We start from the raw sequence: 22598 nt of genomic DNA on the forward strand, positions 1-22598 counted from the left end.
ATAGATGAAACTCTGGCCCCCGAACTGATATTTGATAATTAATGCGGCCCTCGGGCTGAAAAGTTTGGAGACCCCTGAACTAGAGCATGAAGGGTCAACGTGTTGAGAGGTCTTCATGAGAGAGGAAAGAGTTTTGTTAAGAAATTATTAGACTTGACATGTCATTTATCGGGCCAAAAGTTTGGCCAAAAATTCACGTTTCAATGTATTTTCTTGTAATTTAATGTTTAATTTCCACCTTAAAATCATGGAAATACTTAGAACTGTGGGGGGGGGGGGGGGGGGGGGGTTGGGCAATGTCCGTGGTGTGAATTGGGTTGTGTCATCCGTGGGGGAGGGGGGGGGGTCGGTTGGGCTATGTGCAGTGTTCCCTCTAAGCTGCGCGGCTGCGCGGCCGCGCAGCACTTTCAAATGTGCCGCGCAGTCATTTTCTGATGCCGCGCACAGATTAACAGAACGTCGGGCAAGCTTAATTCACTAGAAAACTTGTGGCCAGTGGCTTGAATTAAGCGACATTTTTAGTACCTGTTTTGTTAAACGAACAGTCTTTGTGTTTTGAGGCCTCGACCAAACTGATACTTAAAGCTTGTGACCCCTGGGGGAGGGGGTGACCTCGGTTGTCATACCACAGGTCTAGTTAATGACTTAACTCTCAACTGAGCGGGGCGGGTACCGATGTGATGTCTGGGTGACCTTCCCTCTGCTTGATTTAATGGTTTACCCCAAAACTGACCGTAAAAGGGATTGTGGCTAGTAGCTGACCATGCAAGGTTTTATTTTCTATTGTCACTGCCCTCCCCCATCTCCCAACCCCACCCACCTCCTTGATACTATGACGGTTTATCCAAGTCAGATGCAAATTCTAGGTTACTTAAGGTGGATGTGTTTTACTCTGTTTGGTTTAAGGATTTTTATACTGTATATCCAATTCTTGGGATTATTACGTGCACCTGGATCGAACTGTTTCAGTATTCACAGACTGGTTTAGTAAATAAGGAATAAAAGTTTACTACTCAGTGCTTTTTGAAAATGTTGAAAAGAAAAATGTGTGTAACAAGCGGTAAAACAATGCAGCAAAAAAAAGCGAGAGATTCGTTTAAACTGGAATGGCTCAAAGTTAAAGTAACAAGCGATACGCCAGATTCTAAGAATGTTTCAGTTGAATTAAGAAGCATCTATGAATATTTAGTTGAGATTGGACTGAAGTGTAAGTTCTGTGCTGCTAATACTTGTAAAAAAACCAACAAAGACAACGAATTTGTCACAGGAAAGCGTTGGGAATCATGGAAGCTTGACTACTGTAAACGTCATTTGTCTCGTGTTCACGAAGAAAATGTTGCGATTTTGTACACCCGCTCAAATGGGACTGGCCTTAAAAGTCTGCTGGTTGAAACTAACAATGAGCGAGAAGAACGAATTGAACAACATGAGCGCCAGCGTTCAAACGAGGATCAAGTTCGAATTCTAATGGATAATGTTCTTCTCGCCATTCGGATGAACGCCTCGATGCTCTCGGTACAACTGATTCATAACCACATGGTGAAGTATGTTTCTATACCAGACAGTTGGCAGAACTTCGTGTAGCATCGTTCCACACGCTTATAGTTGATGAAAGTACTGACATAACAGTACATATAATGCTAATCTTTTATTTTAAATTTCGTCCAGTCAATTCTTTATTCTACAAAACCGTTTTTGGTGGAATAATTCAGCTTACCGCATGTGGTGCCTCAGCTCAGCCATAACACAGTACTACACTGAACATCAACTTGACATGAACCGCATGGTAATGATAAAATCAGACTGGGCATTGGTTATGTTAGGCCGTAGGAAGGGATTAGCTGCTTTACTGAAGGCTAAGGTCCCCCATCTTGTTGAACAGCACTGTGTTGCTCATCGATAAAACTTGGCACTTTCTGATGCTTGGAAAGATGTTAATTTGTTTAAAAATATTGAGGTTCTCTTACGCACATTTTACACTTTATTTAGTCGATCTTCGGTTAAAAAGGGCGCACTTGAAGAATTGGCCAAGATGCATGATATGGATGTAATTTCTTTTTGACCAATTGATGAAGTTCGTATTCACTTTTCTGTCAGTGCTTTGGTTAGAAATCTTGATGTTTTAGCTGCCTACTGTGAAGAACAAGTCCAAGACTGCAATGATCCTGTTTGTTGTTATGTTTTGAGATCTTTAAGAGATCCCCTGTATCAAGTTGCTCTGTATACCGTTAATGATGTATTAACTGAATTAGCTAATCTATCAATGTTGTTGCAGCGAAGTAATTTATCATCTATTGAAGCACATCAATTTTGCATTTCTAAAATACGCAAATTAGAAGCACAATACCTGAGTGAAGATGTATATTGGAATGATAAGCAAAGAAAATTTTGAATGAAAACGTAGGAATCGACACAAGACAAATCACACAGTTTATACGATCGGTCTGCGATCATTTAAATGTAAGGTTTCAAGGAGATGAATTGCAGTTTTCGTCAGCTTTTGATCATACTGGTTTAAAAAAATTGTGCATTTGAGTTTGACGTCAAAGAGATCAAAGAACTGTGCGTAAAGTACAAAGACGTATTACAAACAACAAATGAAGAGTCAATTATCACGCAATACAATGACTTCAAATTTCAGATCAGTGAAAAACTCAAATCAGGTTCAGTAAATTCACTAACTGAAATCGCAGGAGTTACTTTAAACGATGAACAATTTAGCTCATTGACAAAGTTAATTGACATATGCTGTACTTCTCAAGCATACAGCGCTGATTGCGAGCGAGGTTTTAGTCTTATGAAAAGCATTAAAGTGCAAGCACGAAATAGACTTGAAGTCACACATTTGGAGAATCTAATGCGAATTAAATTATATCTAAATGCTGGAGAGGATGTGGATTTAAACAAAGCATATAAGGTGTGGAAGCAAGGCAAGGTTAGGCGCGAGAAATTACAATAAATGCCCCTGAAAGGTTAGCTAATTTTGTTTTCAAGTCAGCTTTTTAAAATGGTTAACATGTTAAACTGTTGTATTTGTATTACCGTTATGGTATTAACATTATTAACATATGATTGCATTACACTAACATAGTAAGTCGACCATATAACATGTTGTCTAAGTATAACTCTGAAACTTTCTGTTGTGTATTTTATTTTATTTTGATGGGATTCGTATCTTCTTTTAATTGCATACGTTTCACTAGTCCTACACATTATACTATTAATTTATATCAAAATGCATGCCTTCATTACTCTGCTTAATTGCAAGCCTAAACATACATATTAACTTGCCCAAGTCATTTTTAGCACCGCGCACACAACATATTTTTTGCACACACACTCTGGGTCCTTAGAGGGAACATTGGCTATGTGTCGTCCATGACATGGAGAACATCTCCCGGTTCAAGACGATTTTTACGTCGCTGTCGTGTCCTCCCTTCCCCCCCCCCCCCCCCCCCCCCCCTCTTACATCGCTTTGTGTGGCGTCGATTTGTGAAAAATAATCTTTTTTTAAGATGGCCGGTTACATATTTACCTTCAACAAGAACGTCTGATCTCTCCCAGATGTGTTTTGACTTTAAGCGTAATTACAACCACTTAATCACTTAATGTCAATAACCAATTAACGAAAGAGCTTCTGGTCGTTAATGGCAGGGTGATCTCACCGTCAAAAGAAAAAAAAACCGCATGCACCATGGAAAAAATGTATCACCTTAATATAACAGATTTTTTTTCTTGTCTTATTGAAAGGCCTCGTAGTATATCAGGTTATGTTGGTTTTTATTTCGTTTACAAATGCATGTATTGTATATTGCATCTTCAAAGATAAAACTCCTAAAAATAACTTCTTTTTGTTTTGGGTCAAGGTCAACAAACTGAACTAGACGCCAAACTGGAGGGAACCTGCAATCTTTTTTTTATAAAAAGTTCATTCCTGAACATTTTTATTGTATGTGAGCGTGGTTGCATATGAGCGTGTACGTGTGTGTATTATACAAATAGATGCGCGCACATTTTTAAAAAATTAGGTTGCCCTGGCCGGATCTGCCTCAGTGTAGTCTTGCGACATATTACGATGAAAGTTGAGCAATTGATTTCAGGACGCCATCTAGCGGGCAATCAGCCAGATTTAGTACACCTCGCTCTCGCATTGGTCCCAGTTCCTAAAAAAACGAAGAAAAAGACTGCACTTTTTGAGAAAGGGGAGAGGGGTAGTTAACGAGTTTTTCAAACCGCTTTGATATCTGCTTACAAATAAATATTGATGACATATACAGCGACCTTTAGCAAACTAGTTTGGTGGGATAAAAGTCCCCCGAGGAATCAGTCGGGAATACCCACTTTCGTCAGCCGTATAAATGCTAGCCAACCATCATTTAGCGAAATGGCAAGAATCCCCTTCAGTTATAAATGTCACTGCAGAGAAGCATCAGATTCATCGGTCGCAGCCCCACACGCATGTGACGGCTAATTACATTGATGTAGTCAAAGACATACGCTGGGCCAGACCTACGTAATGGAAGATATAACCAGGGCTTGATAGGATTTACACACTCGGCAGTGAGCGATCTCTAGCCCAGACTGCTGCTCAAGTACACTACAACAAAGGCATTCTTTAGCTCAGACAGACAGACAAACACATAGATGTTCAATATATCCAAGTAAATTGAATAAAGATCTTGATGTATACGCGAAAAGACATACAGAGTGCGGACTCAGGCATGCATATATAATAATATATCCCTATATATATATATATATATATATATATATATATATATATATATATATATATATATATATATATAGATATATATATATAGATATATATATATATAGGTATATACAGAGATATATATATGTATATATATACATATTTATATATTTATATATAGGCCTATATATAATAAGTAATGTAGAAAATGGAAGGTGAGTAAATAACGCCAATGGTTTTTTTTAACGACGACATGATGAAAGTAATATGGGCGTTCTTCTTAGTGTATTTATGAAAGGTTCGTGGTTCCAATGGTATAAAATAAATGAGCTGTGTTATGCTCGTGTATAAAAGGTGATGGCCAGTCTACACTGACAAGCAAATATATCTAGTCCTTGCCTTTGTTAACAACGAGTTAAATGCACGCACACAAAATGAAGTGGGCCTACTAATTATGTTACCAATGTTAAATATTAAATAAATTAAATAAATATACAAATATGTATAAAGATAAGCTTTAAAAAGCACACTGAAAAAAATCTTTTTTCTTTCTTATTTTTTTAAGTAAGCGCTACCCGCTTCCAAATTCTGCCATAAAACTCAATTGAAGTGTTTTACAGTGAATTTAATAAGATCGTTAATCAAGTGTTTTTTCTATTAAATTATTTAAAATCCATAAATTATGTTTTCAAATCCCAATTTTTTAAACAATGTTATAGATCGTCGCTGGTTGGACAGAGGGGGGGGGGTAGATGGGCGGTAGGTGTTTCTAGAAAGCAGGCAAGGGGTGGGGATCAGATTTTCTTCCATGCATCCCTTCTTTGGGGCACCCCCCGAACAGTCTACCGCCCCCCCCCCCCCCCGAACGAAATGGAATTTACATAGAAAACATACTTTTAACAGTGTCCGCCCACCCCCCGAGTAAAAATGTCTGGAAGAAACACTGTTGGGGATAAATGGATAACGCCCGGAACGCTGGGTTGAAAGATACATATTTTGTGTTAGATTACAGGTCCACCATCCATTATAGTTGATTGGGCGCCTCGTGTTTGCCATGGGCTTAATTAGGTGCTGCACGCGGCCCGCGAGTTGCCGACACCTGTACATCTACACAGAGTCTAGACGGCCTAAAGTTTTTTTTTTAAATCTTTAACAAAATACAGTCTGTAAGGCTATACAATACACAAGCAAAGGCGTGCCAAGTAAATGGGGACAAGATTTTTCTACAACGGAATTTTCCATCGCCCGTTCTTACCTGGGAAAATGTCCGCGTTTTTTTTATCTAGTTAATTAATGACGTCATTCAAAATTTTTCGATCATTAACTTATTTAAAGTTACCTTTGCTGTTGACGTAAAACGGTCAGTAGGTGAAAACTGTGTTTGCAAAAATGATTTAAATTATTGGACTTCAAAGTACCTGTAGGAATTAATGGAACCCTAGATATAATGTACATTTATGCAGTTTATATATATATATATATATATATATATATATATATATATATATATATATATATATATATATATATATATATATGTATATAAATTACCTATATATTTACGGACCCTTCTACCCCAGAAAAACTCCGCTCCACTCAACTACCCCTTTACATATCTCTCTATTCTGCCACCCCAGCAAAATTCCGCTCCACTCTACTACCCCTGTACATTTCTCACCATCCTATCCTACTAGCCCTGTAAAATTCCGCTCCACTCTACTTCCCCTGCACATATCTCTCCATCCTGCCACCCCAGCAAAATTCCGCTCACGAAGACACTGACCCCACTGACGTCATACATCGTTTGCTGCTTGCCTCGTTGCGACGGCTTGTCAGCTAACGTAAACCTCGCTTTCATCTCGCTGGGCGTGTTTATAAACAGGGCGTTTCCGTGAGCTGTGGTCACCTTTTGAATTGAACGCCCTTCACCTTGCTAGTCGAGCAGTATCAGCAGTGGGCGGCGGACCTGATACCCATCACACTCAACATCCCAGAAGTCAAAGTTTGAGCTGACCTTATTTTCTAAGGCCGTTGGTGTGATCACGTGATACGGTGAAACAACAGGTGAGCGTCTGGCAAAGATAAAAGATATTGAAAGGTGAGCAGACGGCACATGGCTTAGATTTATTTCCACGGCGGGAGGGGGGAGGGGGCGTCTGATAAATGTTAGGACCTACCGCAAGTATCAGGTCCTGGGAAGTTTTTATTGCTCGAAAAATGGAGGTCTTTATCCGCCGCTAGAGGTCTTTATATTAGTCTACATAGATATTTGGACTTTATCTACCGACAGTGATTTATGTCTTTATTTTTTATAGATATTCGGATATTGTCTAATAACGTTGATGAATAGGTCTTTACCTTCGGGCTGTATCTACCGCTATAGATATTAGGTCTTTACAGCCTATAGACACTCGGAAGATATCTACTGACATAGATATATAGGTCATTATCTTTCATGTATATTCACTCAATACATATGGGTCAATCTATGGGTCTTTCTTTAACTTCCATCGATATTTAGGCCCGTATAGATTTATATTTTTCTCATCTTCTATAGAATTTAGGTCAATATTATCAATTTTGGATGTGTATCTACATCAGTAAATATGCCAGTAGTTATAAAATAGCAGTATCGAGAAGAGCCTTGAAGAGGTGCAGGTTTGGGGAGCTAAATGTGGAGAGGTGCAGGTTTGGGGAGCTAGATGTGGAGAGGTGCAGGTTTGGGGAGCTAGATGTGGAGAGGTGCAGGTTTGGGGAGCTAGATGTGGAGAGGTGCAAGTTTGGGGAGCTAGATGTGGAGAGGTTCAGGTTTGGGGAGCTATATGTGGAGAGGTGCAGGTTTGGGGAGCTAGATGTGGAGAGGTGCAGGTTTGGGGAGCTAGATGTGGAGAGGTGCAGGTTTGGGGAGCTAGATGTGGAGAGGTGCAGGTTTGGGGAGCTAGATGTGGAGATGAGTAGGTTTGAGGAGCTAGATGTGGAGATGTGCAGGTTTGGGGAGCTAGATGTGGAGAGGTGCAGGTTTGGGGAGCTAGATGTGGAGAGGTGCAGGTTTGGGGAGCTAGATGTGGAGAGGTGTAGGTTTGGGGAGCTAGATGTGAAGAGGTGCAGGTTTGGGGAGCTAGATGTGGAGAGGTGCAGGTTTGGGGAGCTAGATGTGGAGAGGTGCAGGTTTGGGGAGCTAAATGTGGAGAGGTGCAGGTTTGGGGAGCTAGATGTGGAGAGGTGCAGGTTTGGGGAGCTAGATGTGGAGAGGTGCAGGTTTGGGGAGCTAGATGTGGAGAGGTGCAGGTTTGGGGAGCTAGATGTGGAGAGGTGCAGGTTTGGGGAGCTAGATGTGGAGAGGTGCAGGTTTGGGGAGCTAAATGTGGAGAGGTGCAGGTTTGGGGAGCTAGATGTGGAGATGAGTAGGTTTGGGGAGCTAGATGTGGAGAGGTGCAGGTTTGGGGAGCTAGATGTGGAGAGGTGCAGGTTTGGGGAGATAGATGTGGAGAGGTGCAGGTTTGGGGAGCTAGATGTGGAGAGGTGCAGGTTTGGGGAGCTAGATGTGGAGAGGTGCAGGTTTGGGGAGCTAGATGTGGAGAGGTGCAGGTTTGTGGAGCTAGATGTGGAGAGGTGTAGGTTTGGGGAGCTAGATGTGGAGAGGTGCAGGTTTGGGGAGCTAGATGTGGAGAGGTGCAGGTTTGGGGAGCTAGATGTGGAGAGGTGTAGGTTTGGGGAGCTAGATGTGGAGAGGTGCAGGTTTGGGGAGCTAGATGTGGAGAGGTGCAGGTTTGGGGAGCTAGATGTGGAGAGGTGCAGGTTTGGGGAGCTAGATGTGGAGAGGTGCAGGTTTGGGGAGCTAGATGTGGAGAGGTGCAGGTTTGGGGAGCTAGATGTGGAGAGGTGTAGGTTTGGGGAGCTAGATGTGGAGAGGAGCAGGTTTGGGGAGCTAGATGTGGAGAGGTGCAGGTTTGGGGAGCTAGATGTGGAGAGGTGCAGGTTTGGGGAGCTAGATGTGGAGAGGTGCAGGTTTGGGGAGCTAGATGTGGAGAGGTGTAGGTTTGGGGAGCTAGATGTGGAGAGGTGCAGGTTTGGGGAGCTAGATGTGGAGAGGTGCAGGTTTGGGGAGCTAGATGTGGAGAGGTGTAGGTTTGGGGAGCTAGATGTGGAGAGGAGCAGGTTTGGGGAGCTAGATGTGGAGAGGTGCAGGTTTGGGGAGCTAGATGTGGAGAGGTGCAGGTTTGGGGAGCTAGATGTGGAGAGGTGCAGGTTTGGGGAGCTAGATGTGGAGAGGTGTAGGTTTGGGGAGCTAGATGTGGAGAGGTGCAGGTTTGGGGAGCTAGATGTGGAGAGGTGCAGGTTTGGGGAGCTAGATGTGGAGAGGTGCAGGTTTGGGGAGCTAGATGTGGAGAGGTGCAGGTTTGGGGAGCTAGATGTGGAGAGGTGCAGGTTTGGGGAGCTAGATGTGGAGAGGTGCAGGTTTGGGGAGCTAAATGTGGAGAGGTGCAGGTTTGGGGAGCTAGATGTGGAGAGGTGCAGGTTTGGGGAGCTAAATGTGGAGAGGTGCAGGTTTGGGGAGCTAGATGTGGAGAGGTGCAGGTTTGGGGAGCTAAATGTGGAGAGGTGCAGGTTTGGGGAGCTAGATGTGGAGAGGTGCAGGTTTGGGGAGCTAGATGTGGAGAGGTGCAGGTTTGGGGAGCTAGATGTGGAAAGGTTCAGGTTCGGGGTGCTAGATGTGGAAAGGTTCAGCTCGGGAGATGTAGATGTGGGGAGGTGCATATTAGGAGAGCTAGCTGTAGAAAAAATGTGCACTGGCTTGAGACCTAAGCACTCAAGTTCTGGCACCGCTTCAACACAGAGATTGGACAGAGAGGAATAGATGACATGCAGATGTTCCCTGAGGCGGCAACACGAGCACTTGACAATTCCTGCCACTTAGACATGACTTGAGTGCATGTACAGCAAGTATTTTAGGCCCAATCGTCCTGTGGAAGAAGTTTTCTTCTAAAATCAGCAGCACTTTTGGTTCTCTAGTGGGGCGCTGAGCTACAACAGCACATGCAGCGAACCCAGTTTGGTTCCGTTAGAGTGTTGTGCTAGTGTTGACATTAGATTGATAGGTGGAGGTTGTTGTCTATTGCCTAAGATGGCTAATAATTAAATAAATTATAAACATGTATAACTGTTTCCATAGTAATGTAATACCAGATTTGCTTATCTTATCGGTGTAGTGTAAAATTAAACTAAATGGATTCGATTAAGTAAAACGAAGTGTTCCAGTCAAGTCTTCTCATGGAGCCTAATTAGAAAGATGGCAGTTTCCTCTAATTAACATGTTTTAAACATCCAACCGGAAATCTGCTCAGAGAGCGGGGTGGGAAGCGGACAATCTGTGTGACCCGGACGTAAATACCTGGCCTCATGCGATACTCTGTGTTGTTAAAAGCTACCTGGGCTCAGCGATACCTGCATTAGCGATACCCGGGCTCAGCGATACCTGGTTCGCACCCAATAAAAAGGTGCTATGGTCTCGTTTTGACGGCACCTAAATCCGCGAATCGACGAGCCACGGAGCCAAGAGAAGATAACTTGTAGGGGAACTAACCAAAGGGGCCACTCACGTTTTCACCTTCCTTAGTGCGGACTTACTTAACGTTTGATTAGAAAATTCTAGCAGGATCTTCATCACAGGGATAACTATCTGCATCAATTGGCTGCAAGATGCGTCTGCTTGTCGTATTTCTTCTACTCGCCACGCTCTCCCATGAAACCAACAGCCAGCAAAAGACCAAACGATCGAAACGCAACCACTCGACCTGTCAGCAGAAGTCCATGGTCCGGTACAAGATGACGGTGTATACCTTATGGAGTAACATCACGTTCCCAAAGATGTACCCGGTGTTCAGGCCACGCGCACAGTGGTCGACCTTAGTGGGTGAGCACTTTCTTACATTTCTCACATTTTTTGGACATCAAATTTTATTTGTCACATATTTTTTTTTTGGACATCACATTTTATTTGTCACATTTTGTCTTGGACATCACCTTTTATTCGTCACATTTGTTTCTTGGACATCAACTTTCATTCGTGACATTTTTCCTTCTAAATCATGTTTTTACTTTCTCGTATATACGAAGTATAAAGAAAGTCTTGTAATCGTGCAAAAAAAAACCAACTAGATTTTTACAAATCTCGACGTTTTACACCTCACTGATACGGAAAAACATAATTTTGCAATCTTGTCCGTATGTCTGTGTGTGTGTGTCTGTCTGTGTGTAAACACGATAACTTGAGTACCGTTACAGCTAGGTTGATGAAATTTCATTTATAAGTATTTTATCAAAATCGTAGATCCGTATCAACTTTTGAGCGATTTCCGATAACCGGAAGTGGTACTTTTTCTACTTTGAATTTTTCAAAAGCCTATAACTTGAGTACTATTTTGGGTAGATAAATGAAATTTCACATGTAAGTAAAAGATCTAAATCTCTACCTTCTTTCAAATTTTGAGTAATTTCCGTTGACCGGAAGTACTAATTTACGCTATTTCCGATTTCGCAAAAACGCATGTAAATTTATAAAGTACTAATAATATTGCGCACTATTATGCACATTTTGTTTTGGCGTTCGCTTGGTGCGCAATTCTTTTTTTCTATGAGATTCTATTATATTTTTAAAAGTTTAAGTAATTAAAAATCATGTCTATATTCCAAGTTATATAACAATATTCGAGAAAGTTTAGGGGAGATCACTCCCGGTTTATTTTCTTTTGTGTTACTGTTTGAGGTTTGGAAATCTTTTTTTTTTAAATTTCTGGCAATTATTTCTTTATAATATATTTTGAATCGGTCTTTATTTTTATTGATTATAAATTATAATAACTGGAACCAGAGGTGTAGCGAGGGGGGGCGGGGTACATATGTCCCGGGGCGCAAAATGGGTTGAAAAAAATTAATAGGTCATTTTAGCGGCAGTTTTGCATTATAAATATAAAAATATAAAGAGGATGGGGCGCCAAATTGAAAGTTTATCTCCGGGGGGGGGGGGGGGGGGGCAAATTGAAAGTTTGTCCCCGGGCGTCGGGAAGGGTCGCTACGCCTCTGCCTGGAACTTCAATTTGACTGCGATTTCTTTTTTGAAATATTTTAAATGTACATGTTGGCAATGATTCATTTAATCTATTTTGTCCTGAAACACGTTTACCCAGAACGTTGTCTTGGCTGCCTATTGTCAATAGCGTGGATCTATTTATAGTCTAGGCCTGTGTCATCTATTTAGGCTGTGTATCAACAGCGGCGTCTTACTTCGTCTGTAATAAGTTTTTTTTGTTTTGGTCTAGGCAATGTTTGTATTTTATAACTTTGTTGTTACCGTTGTATGACTGTTTGTTTCACACATTACTCTCTATATTAAATTAGTCTTTATACAACAAATATACCAAAAAATATTGAAACATTACTTTATGTTAAAATAGTGATAGACATTGTAAATGGCTAACAACCGCTCCGACTACCATGCATTATATTACAATAGACTTTTATGAAGTTCTCTATTTAAAGCGCATAAGTCATTCGTTTCTCAAGACGTAACTGATGTATTTTTTAAGAGACACTCCGGTGGAGGGGTGGGACTGTTGACTTTATCCCAGCCAACCAACGCCTAGATGCGATGTGTATGACGTGGGTCTCTTAAGCAGCATAAAACATGCGGTTGTCGTATGTTTAAATTATTAGTTCGCTGTAGATTCTAACAATAATTTCAAAGAAATGAAAAAGAAATATTAAAACGTGTTATCCATAACCGTAATTATTGATTTGATTTCTTTTGTTTTTTCCTTACAAAAGATGTTTCAGTCTATTTATTACTGGCCAAAACTTTACGCAATATACTTTCTAACTTGCTTAAAGTCCCATAAGTTTTTAATAAGTGTCTCAAGCCCTGCCCAAAACCCTAGGTCCTGTCAGACGTCCATCAGGACCTAGTCCTACTTGTCCATCAGGACCTACTCGTCCATCAGGACCTAGTCCTACTCGTCCATCAGGACTTGTCCTACTCGTCCATCAGGACTTGTCCTACTCGTCCATCAGGACTTGTCCTACTCGTCCATCAGGACCTAGTCCTACTCGTCCATCAGGACCTAGTCCTACTCGTCCATCAGGACCTAGTCCTACTCGTCCATCAGGACCTAGTCCTACTCGTCCATCAGGACCTAGTCCTACTCGTCCATCAGGACCTAGTCCTACTCGTCCATCAGGACCTAGTCCTACTCGTCCATCAGGACCTAGTCCTACTCGTCCATCAGGACCTAGTCCTACTCGTCCATCAGGACCTAGTCCTACTCGTCCATCAGGACCTACTCGTCCATCAGGACCTAGTCCTACAGATTTTGACCTAGCCTACAGATTTTGACCTAGCCTACAGATTTTGACCTAGCCTACAGATTTTGACCTAGCCTACAGATTTTGACCTAGCCACAGATTTTGACCTAGCCTACAGATTTTGACCTAGCCTACAGATTTTGACCCAGCCTACAGATTTTGACCTAGCCTAAACTACCAATTCCGGACAACAAACTCGATGGGATTGTTTACTCCTCCTCCCCCCTACCCCGCCCTACCCCGGGTAGCTGTTGTGGTTTAGCCCGACCTTGACTACCCAGGTAAAGACGTATTTCCTCGCACCTGGAGCCTGTGTTTCTGGACTACAAAGTACCGTCTTATCAGCTGGCACGTGTCTGTTTAGTCTCAGCAGTCAGAAAATAATCGAACAAGACCGCCATGTTGCTTTAGACGCCATATTTCAGTTTGATGTAAATAACCTAGGGCAACCAAATCTATTGCCAAAAATCACAAAGGCGAAAATAAAAATATTTTTTTAAGATATATATAAATTCATATTGCTTTTTAATGTTGGTTGTCTTGATGGTTGGGTTTCAACATGGTTGGTTGGCATTTTGTTGGAAAAAAATTGCAGAACCGTGTTTATAGTTAGCCCTTTTTATATCGTTGAATATACACAACAGGGTAACATAATTATGCCTCATTTTTGTTAGGACCCCTTTCTAAAGCCCATAAACAAAGTCACGCAGCAAAGTGACCCAAAAAAGTGACCCAAAAATTTGACACTCGTTTATTTAAATACAGAATTAGTTTGTTCAATATAATTAATATAAGTAATTAATTTTAATTTCAAATGTATACACGATCAAGAGTTAGTCCAAGAAAATGTTTCCACGTGTGTGGCGTAATTATAACAGTTGTACGACATTGTAACAGCATTTGTACGATAGTGAATTAACTAATCTTTTAAATCTGAATAAAAGTCGGCCATTTTTACGTTGATTCGTCGTAACAAAACTAGAAAGACTTTAGGAAGCTTAATAACAAATGGAGATCAATGTTCAAAAGTAACGGGGAAAAAGCACCAAACATCTCAAATGGAAAAATAAATTCAGAAGGAAAACACACTTTAAGGATGTTGGTTGAGACGCAACGAATACCTACATATTTGTAGCCTACCAAAGTGTAATTTGATATTTGTTGTCTGCCAAAGTTAATTTGATATTGGTTGTCTGCCAAAGTTAATTTGATATTTGTTGTCTGCCAAAGTTAATTTGATATTTCTTGTCTACCAAAGTTACTTTGATATTTGTTGTCTGCCAAAGTGTAATTTGATATTTCTTGTCTACCAAAGTGTAATTTGATATTTGTTGTCTACTTAAGTGTAATTTAATATTTGTTATCTACCAAAGTGTAATTTGATATTTGTTGTCTACTTACGTGTAATTTGATATTTCTTGTCTACCAAAGTGTAATTTGATATTTGTTGTCTACTTAAGTGTAATTTGATATTTGTTGTCTACCAAAGTGTAATTTGATACTTGTTATCTACTAAAGTGTAATTTGATATTTCTTGTCTACCAAAGTGTAATTTGATATTTGTTGTCTACTTAAGTGTAATTTAATATTTGTTATCTACCAAAGTGTAATTTGATCTTTGTTGTCTATCAAAGTGTAATTTGATATTTGTTGTCTACCAAAGTGTAATTTCATACTTGTTATCTACTAAAGTGTAATTTGATATTTGTTGCCCACCAAAGTGTAATTTGATATTTGTTGTCTACCAAAGTGTAATTTGATATTTGTTGTCTACCAAAGTGTAATTTCATACTTGTTATTTACTAAAGTGTAATTTGATATTTGTTTTCTACCAAAGTGTAATTTGATATTTGTTGCCCACCAAAGTGTAATTTGATATTTGTTGTCTACCAAAGTGTAATTTGATATTTGTTGTCCACCAAAGTGTAATTTGATCTTTCTTATTCCCAGGACGGTCCCACGGCACAGGATACGAGATGTGGGCAGAGGGCAAGAACGCTTCCTCGGGCGTTCGCCTCTTTGCCGAGCAGGGTGACCCAGACCTTCTGGAGATGGAAGCCACCCAAGGGTACGGCCAGGTCTTTGACGCCTTCACGGGTCCCCCTGTACAGGAGGGGGAGGGCTGGACATCGTCGGTGGTCTTCGTTGATGGTGACCACTCCAAAGTAAGTCTATCTGTTGGGCCGATGTTATTTACTCCAAAGTAAGTCTATCTGTTAGGCCGATGTTATTTACTCCAAAGTAAGTCTATCTGTTGTTTACTCCAAAGTAAGTATATCTGTTGTTTACTCCAAAGTAAGTCCATCTGTTGTTTACTTCATAGTCCATCTGTTGGGCCGATGTTGTTTACTTCATAGACCATCTGTGGGCCGATGTTGTTTACTTCATAGTCCATCTGTTGGGCGATGTTGTTTACTTTATAGTCCATCTGTTGGGCGATGTTGTTTACTCTAAAGTAAGTCCATCTGTTGGGCCGATGTTGTTTACTTCATAGTCCATCTGTTGGGCCGATGTTGTTTACTTCATAGTCCATCTGTTGGGCCGATGTTGTTTACTCCAAAGTAAGTCCATCTGTTGGGCCGATGTTGTTTACTTCATAGTCCATCTGTTGGGCCGATGTTGTTTACTTCATAGTCCATCTGTTGGGCCGATGTTGTTTACTTCATAGTCCATCTGTTGGGCCGATGTTGTTTACTTCATAGTCCATCTGTGGGCCGATGTTGTTTACTTCATAGTCCATCTGTTGGGCCGATGTTGTTTACTTTATAGTCCATCTGTTGGGCCGATGTTGTTTACTTCATAGTCCATCTGTTGTTTACTTCATAGTCCATCTGTTGGGCCGATGTTGTTTACTTCATAGTCCATCTGTTGGGCCGATGTTGTTTACTTCATAGTCCATCTGTTGTTTACTTCATAGTCCATCTGTTGGGCCGATGTTGTTTACTCCAAAGTAAGTCCATCTGTTGGGCCGATGTTGTTTGCTTCATAGTCCATCTGTTGGGCCGATGTTGTTTACTTCATAGACCATCTGTTGGGCGATGTTGTTTACTTTATAGTCCATCTGTTGGGCGATGTTGTTTACTTCATACACCATCTGTGGGCCGATGTTGTTTACTTCGTAGTCCATCTGTTGGGCCGATGTTGTTTACTTCATATTCCATCTGTTGGGCCGATGTTGTTTGCTTCATAGTCCATCTGTTGGGCCGATGTTGTTTACTCCAAAGTAAGTCCATCTGTTGGGCCGATGTTGTTTGCTTCATAGTCCATCTGTTGGGCCGATGTTGTTTACTTCATAGACCATCTGTGGGCCGATGTTGTTTACTTCATAGTCCATCTGTTGGGCGATGTTGTTTACTTTATAGTCCATCTGTTGGGCGATGTTGTTTACTCTAAAGTAAGTCCATCTGTGGGCCGGTGTTGTTTACTTCATAGTCCATCTGAGGGCCTGTGTTGTTTACTTCATAGTCCATCTGTTGGGCCGATGTTGTTTACTTCATACACCATCTGTGGGCCGATGTTGTTTACTTCGTAGTCCATCTGTTGGGCCGATGTTGTTTACTTCATATTCCATCTGTTGGGCTGATGTTGTTTACTTCATAGTCTATCTGTGGGCCGATGTTGTTTACTTCATAGTCCATCTGTGGGCTGATGTTGTTTACTTCGTAGTCCATCTGTTGGGCCGATGTTGTTTATTTCATACACCATCTGTGGGCCGATGTTGTTTACTTCGTAGTCCATCTGTTGGGCCGATGTTGTTTACTTCAAAGTAAGTCCATCTGTGGGCTGATGTTGTTTACTTCGTAGTCCATCTGTTGGGCCGATGTTGTTTACTCCAAAGTAAGTCCATCTGTGGGCTGATGTTGTTTACTCTAAAGTAAGTCCATCTGTTGGGCCGATGTTGTTTACTTCATAGTCCATCTGTTGGGCCGATGTTGTTTACTTCATAGTCCATCTGTTTGGCCGATGTTGTTTACTCCAAAGTAAGTCCATCTGTTGGGCCGATGTTGTTTACTTCATAGTCCATCTGTTGGGCCGATGTTGTTTACTTCATAGTCCATCTGTTGGGCCGATGTTGTTTACTCCAAAGTAAGTCCATCTGTTGGGCCGATGTTGTTTACTTCATAGTCCATCTGTTGTTTACTTCATAGTCCATCTGTTGGGCCGATGTTGTTTACTTCATAGTCCATCTGTTGTTTACTTCATAGTCCATCTGTTGTTTACTTCATAGTCCATCTGTTTGGCCGATGTTGTTTACTCCAAAGTAAGTCCATCTGTTGGGCCGATGTTGTTTACTTCATAGTCCATCTGTTGGGCCGATGTTGTTTACTTCATAGACCATCTGTGGGCCGATGTTGTTTACTTCATAGTCCATCTGTTGGGCGATGTTGTTTACTTTATAGTCCATCTGTTGGGCCGATGTTGTTTACTTCATAGTCCATCTGTTGGGCCGATGTTGTTTACTTCGTAGTCCATCTGTTGGGCCGATGTTGTTTACTCCAAAGTAAGTCCATCTGTTGTTTACTTCATAGTCCATCTGTTGTTTACTTCATAGTCCATCTGTTTGGCCGATGTTGTTTACTCCAAAGTAAGTCCATCTGTTGGGCCGATGTTGTTTACTTCATAGTCCATCTGTTGGGCCGATGTTGTTTACTCCAAAGTAAGTCCATCTGTTGGGCCGATGTTGTTTACTTCATAGTCCATCTGTGGGCCGATGCTGTTTGCTCCAAAGTAAGTCCAGCTGTGTTTTGTTAAATAATTTTATTTTAAGTAACAAGTATAAATTAACGATTGAAACCCACAATGTTATTTTACCGACAGGTCTCCTTCATGATGAAGATAATTCCCAGCCCCGATTGGTTCGTGGGCTTGAGTAACCTTGACCTTTGTGAGAATGGCCGGTGGAAAGATTTTGTGAAAGTCAACCTTCACCCAATGGACAGCGGTACGGACAGGGGCTTGACCTTCACATCGCCCAACTGGCCCAGTGACCCGAGGGAACCCATCACCCAGATCACAGCCAGCAGTCCTGACCACCCCGCCAGCTCTTTCTTCTATCCGGAGTATTCGGTAAGTTATTTCTTTTATCCGAAGTATTCGGTAAGTTATTTCTTCTATCCGGAGTATATTCGGTGAGTTATTTCTTCTATCCAGAGTATTCGGTAAGTTGTATTCTCCGAATGATCTCCTGTTCGGAGAATATAACGTCATTTCTCCTACATAGCTTACAGTAAATAATTTCACCCAGTCAAAGAATATGAAAAGTCATCGTGTCTTGTACAATAATACCATTATAGAAAACGTCCCACAAAAGAATCAGGTTTTTTTTTTGTTTTTTTTTTTTTTGTAGATCTATAAATAAAATGTATTTAAAATGAAGCCAGAGTGACTACTTCGGGAATATTTGAAGAATAAAATTTTACGAATGTAAAAATTATTTCTATTTATTGTACTTCAGGTACTGCCAGACATTGGCTACGTTGAGCTAGAAAAGGCTACCGAGTACAGATTGCGGAAATCGTTCGCAGAACTACCCCAGAATGTCTCAGCAAGCAGCAGAACCACCCCCAGGCCAACCACCACAACCACAACCCCTACCACCATAGCTAACTCGGGTGAGATGCAGTCTGCGCATGTCAAACTTCAGCCATTTTCCCCCAAAGAATTGGACCGAAACACACTCAAGATTTCCTTTTCTGGTTCCGAATCTTTGTCCAGCGGGGTGTCTGGGCCAGTGTTGTGGCAGCAGCCAGGTCCTGATAAAATTAGCGATACGATTGTGCCAGAGCCTTCACTGGCATCACCCATCTCCGCTGATACCGCAGAACCACCACAATCACAAGCAAACATCTTTGTTGAGCCGACAGAGTCACATAACACACTGACAAGCACGACCGTCGGGACTACAGATACACACACTACACAGACAAGCACAGACATTCAGCCAATGGAGACACTCAAGCTACAAACAATCCCACACACTGAGATCGAAGTACAACCTATTGCGCAAACAACCACATTTGTTGAACCTACAGAACAACCCAAAGCACAAACAGCATCGTTTGTTGAGCTTACAGAACAACCCAAAGCACAAACAGATCATTTTGTTGAAATCACAGAACAACCCCAATCACAACCAACCCGATTCGTTGATCGCACAGAGCCACATACGTCACAACTAAACATCCACAAACAAAGCCGGAAGTCTGCACGAGAGCTCCCCGCCACCAGGGGACAGAACCGTGTCTTTAAAAACAAAGTCCAACACCCGTTCTTCGATGCCGGTAAGAAATGTTTGCATGGTAATTTATAGTGGCACTTGTGTGTGGTCTAGCACACAGCACCTAACACTAACATAGTCGACAAGAAATATTTGCATGATAATTTAATTTCGACACTGATATTTTTAAAATGTTGCGACCAATTTTACTTCACTTAGGAATCTAGTCTAGTGCATGAGTTACACCTACCATGGGCATCAAAATAACATTCAATTATTCACATCCAATGGCATGCGTATTTCATATTTAGCCATCCGTCGTTCAGTATTTGAATGGTTCTATAGTTTAAATGTAACATTCCTGTAGTTAGCATATTATTAAGGGCTCGTCTATAAATGACTTCATACTCCTAGGGGGTTGGGATTCGTAATTTTGTGACGATGTGTGATATGGGAAAGGGAGATGTAGATAGTAAGACGTCACACGTTTGTATTCTTTACATAAAAGTAATTTAAGAATCTGAATTTTACCCGTTATTTTGCGTTTTAGAAAACTGTTAAAGTAAATTGTAATAGAAATTGATTATATTATAGAATTATAGGTCTACTCAGTCAATATTTTAGAAAAAAAACAACGATGTTTATAAAAAAAAGTTGAACTGATTTGGGGGGGGGGGGGGGGAAGGGGGGGGTTGTAGGCCTGAAGTGCGACTTCATCATAGGGAGGGTATAGGTTTTTGTGACTATGTGTGACGGGAGTGGGGAGGTAAAAGTCGTCTTAAAAACATGACGTAATTTATGTATGACCCTTGAAAGAAATGGATGTTTAATGGACATTTTTAAGGGGGTTGTAGTTTAAGCTGTAACGTAATTTAAGGGGATAGGGGTCTGTCTTTTTTAAACGATGGGTAGGGAAGTAAAAATGGTCAAAAAAAAAAAGCGTGACATTATTTTTGGATGACTCCTATGATGAATCGCTTATTAAAATACCTACTGTGGTTCTTCATTTATTTCATGTTCACCATATCTAGAGTAGTCTAACTTGGCATCACTCTCTTCAGATAACCGACCCATAGACTGTGAAGTTGACGAGTGGTCAGCATGGAGCAGATGCAGTGTGACTTGTGGCTTTGGTCAAAGAACGAGGTCAAGGACGGCTCTCCGTTTTCCGCGGAATGGCGGCGCTTACTGCCCTCCCCCTTGAAGAACCGGACCTGTGTAAACCAGCTAACTGCGAGTTTTCTCCCTTCAGTTTTTTTAACTCTCGGCCGAGAGTTAAAAAATAATTTTTTACTTTCATTTTATGGGACTTGTGTCAATACTGTGAAATAGAAGGTTCGGTGGTGTATGGTTGGAACTAATACGTTTGGCAGGTGCTTTGTACATTCGGTTTTTTATTACAGAATGTGATTTTCAGCTTATAAGGTGTTCTTTAATATGAAGGTAAAATATGACGTCTAGTTGATGAATAAAGAATTCTCAACTCGAGTTCTTCTAGTGATTTTGGTGATAATCTTGTGGACATTGAACTCGTTGAAGCAAAGATTAGTGAACATTGAAGCAAAGATTAGTGGCATTGAAGGGACGACTGGCCTCTAGCTAATATTTGTAAATAGCATTAAACACGATACTGTTTTGGTGTAAATATACTTTAAACTAACCGCTACAATTTGTATTTTGTTTGATCGAAGGATTTTTTTTAAAGATGTTTGACAGAAGTCTACTCTGAAATACTTAACTCGCCAAGGATTTTCTATAATGTGTCGTTTAAATATTATCTAGCTTGTAGTGTTGCCGGGGGGGGGGAGCTGGGCGAGCCTCAGAGGCGTATGCAGTGAGATGGGATAGAGCACCCCCTCCTCTATTGTCCCCAAATTTAAAAAAGGGTGTCATAAAATCAAAAGTTTACTTACTTAATATTATTACAAATTTTACTTACCCCCCCTCCCCTACCCTCAGCAAAGAGAAAATCCTGCCTACGTCACTGATGAACTTACGGATGGTCAATAACCCCTACCCCCAGGTGAGTGACGTCATATATGGGGGCAGAGTTTCTTCCAGGCATCTCTTCCGGGGGGGGGGGGGCAAAGCCCACCCTCCCCCCCCCCCCCCCCCGAAAAAAATTCTACCGCCCTCCCCCCCCCCCCCCCCCCCGAAAATTTCAAGTGCCCCCACGGAGAAAAAAGTCTGGAAGAAACACTGTATGGGGAACACCGTTACACCTTGGTGACAAGTACAAAAAAGTTCACACGGTAGAACTAGAAGCCCGGCTGTCAGCGAAGTTTGGCTAATGTATTTTGATTGGTTGTTTTAACTGTAATGACATTAGCATTTTATAGTTGATTGGCTAAACAAGATTTTTTACTGGTGAGATATATTTGATAGTATACGCTGTAACTGTAATGATGTCAAAATTAGGTTCAAGGTTTCATATGTAATATTTTTATATGGTACACAAAAGTAAAAGTAGGTGTAAAAGTATATAATAGTTGAGTTTAAAGTTAAACTTCTAAATGATGAGTTTAATGTTAAACGTGTAGGCTATAGCTTTTATAGAATAGATAAAGCTATTTTCTTTTAAATCGTGTAGTGTACCTTGCTTTTATTGTGCAGATAATATCTTTAATTGTAGGCCCACATGTAGGGACGTGTTATGTATTAGATCCGGGGTGAATTATGCATGAGTGGCATTTGATGTGGGGGGGGGGGGGTACCCTTCACCTTACACATAGCTGGGGTGTGTATAGTTTTCTATTGGATAGTAGAATAAAACTTGTGACCAAAAAGTCTTCATATCCTTCCCCCCCCCCTCCCCCCCCCCCCCCCCGCCAAGGGAAGATATCCAAATATAAAAGTCAAGTTGTGGTCCTTTAAAATCGGTCGTGTATGGCTGTAATGTCCACCTTAATCTGCCGCTGGTTCACTGTGTAAGCGTCACATCACCCAGTGAGTGAGATGTAAGCGTCACATCCCCCAGTGGGTGAGATGTAAGCGCCACACCACCCAGCGAATGTGATGTAAGTGAAATGTAGGCGTCGTGTCACCCAGTCTAATCCCTATCACTCTAGTGACTGGTATGGTGTTGTGAGATTATTCATGCTACATAGGAGGCAGTAGCTTAGACAATGTTAATAAGTGCAGTTAGACAATTCACAGCTTGCACGGTACAATAGAGACAAATGCTGACAAGCTAAAAAATAAAAATGTACATGACGATGTTGGTTATGAAATAAAATCATAAGCGTAAATATTTTTATTTCTTGTTGTCATTTCTGTATTTGTTAAACTAATGTTGTCACAGCTTATGTC

At 41.1% G+C, this 22598-nt stretch overlaps 1 protein-coding gene across 2 annotated transcripts; it reads left to right on the top strand.

The window, feature by feature from the left end:
* The first annotated feature begins 10167 nt into the window (after positions 1-10167).
* Positions 10168-21344, top strand: LOC131946586 (spondin-2). 2 transcript variants are annotated; one of them, XM_059307452.1, is made up of 5 exons: positions 10168-10628; positions 15023-15237; positions 17891-18139; positions 18528-18684; positions 20351-21344. In XM_059307452.1, exons 1-5 carry the CDS (start codon positions 10415-10417, stop codon positions 20491-20493), a joined length of 978 nt encoding a protein of 325 aa, XP_059163435.1. In that variant the 5' UTR covers positions 10168-10414; the 3' UTR covers positions 20494-21344. The 2 variants fall into 2 exon arrangements, with proteins under 2 accessions (XP_059163435.1, XP_059163434.1); XM_059307451.1 differs by having other exon boundaries at positions 10169-10628; positions 18528-19353.
* The last annotated feature ends 1254 nt before the right edge of the window (positions 21345-22598 follow it).

Source organism: Physella acuta, unplaced genomic scaffold (genome assembly GCF_028476545.2).
Source record: "Physella acuta isolate Inbredline_101_S28 unplaced genomic scaffold, ASM2847654v3 ptg000563l, whole genome shotgun sequence".
Classification (NCBI taxonomy): Eukaryota; Metazoa; Mollusca; class Gastropoda; family Physidae; genus Physella; species Physella acuta.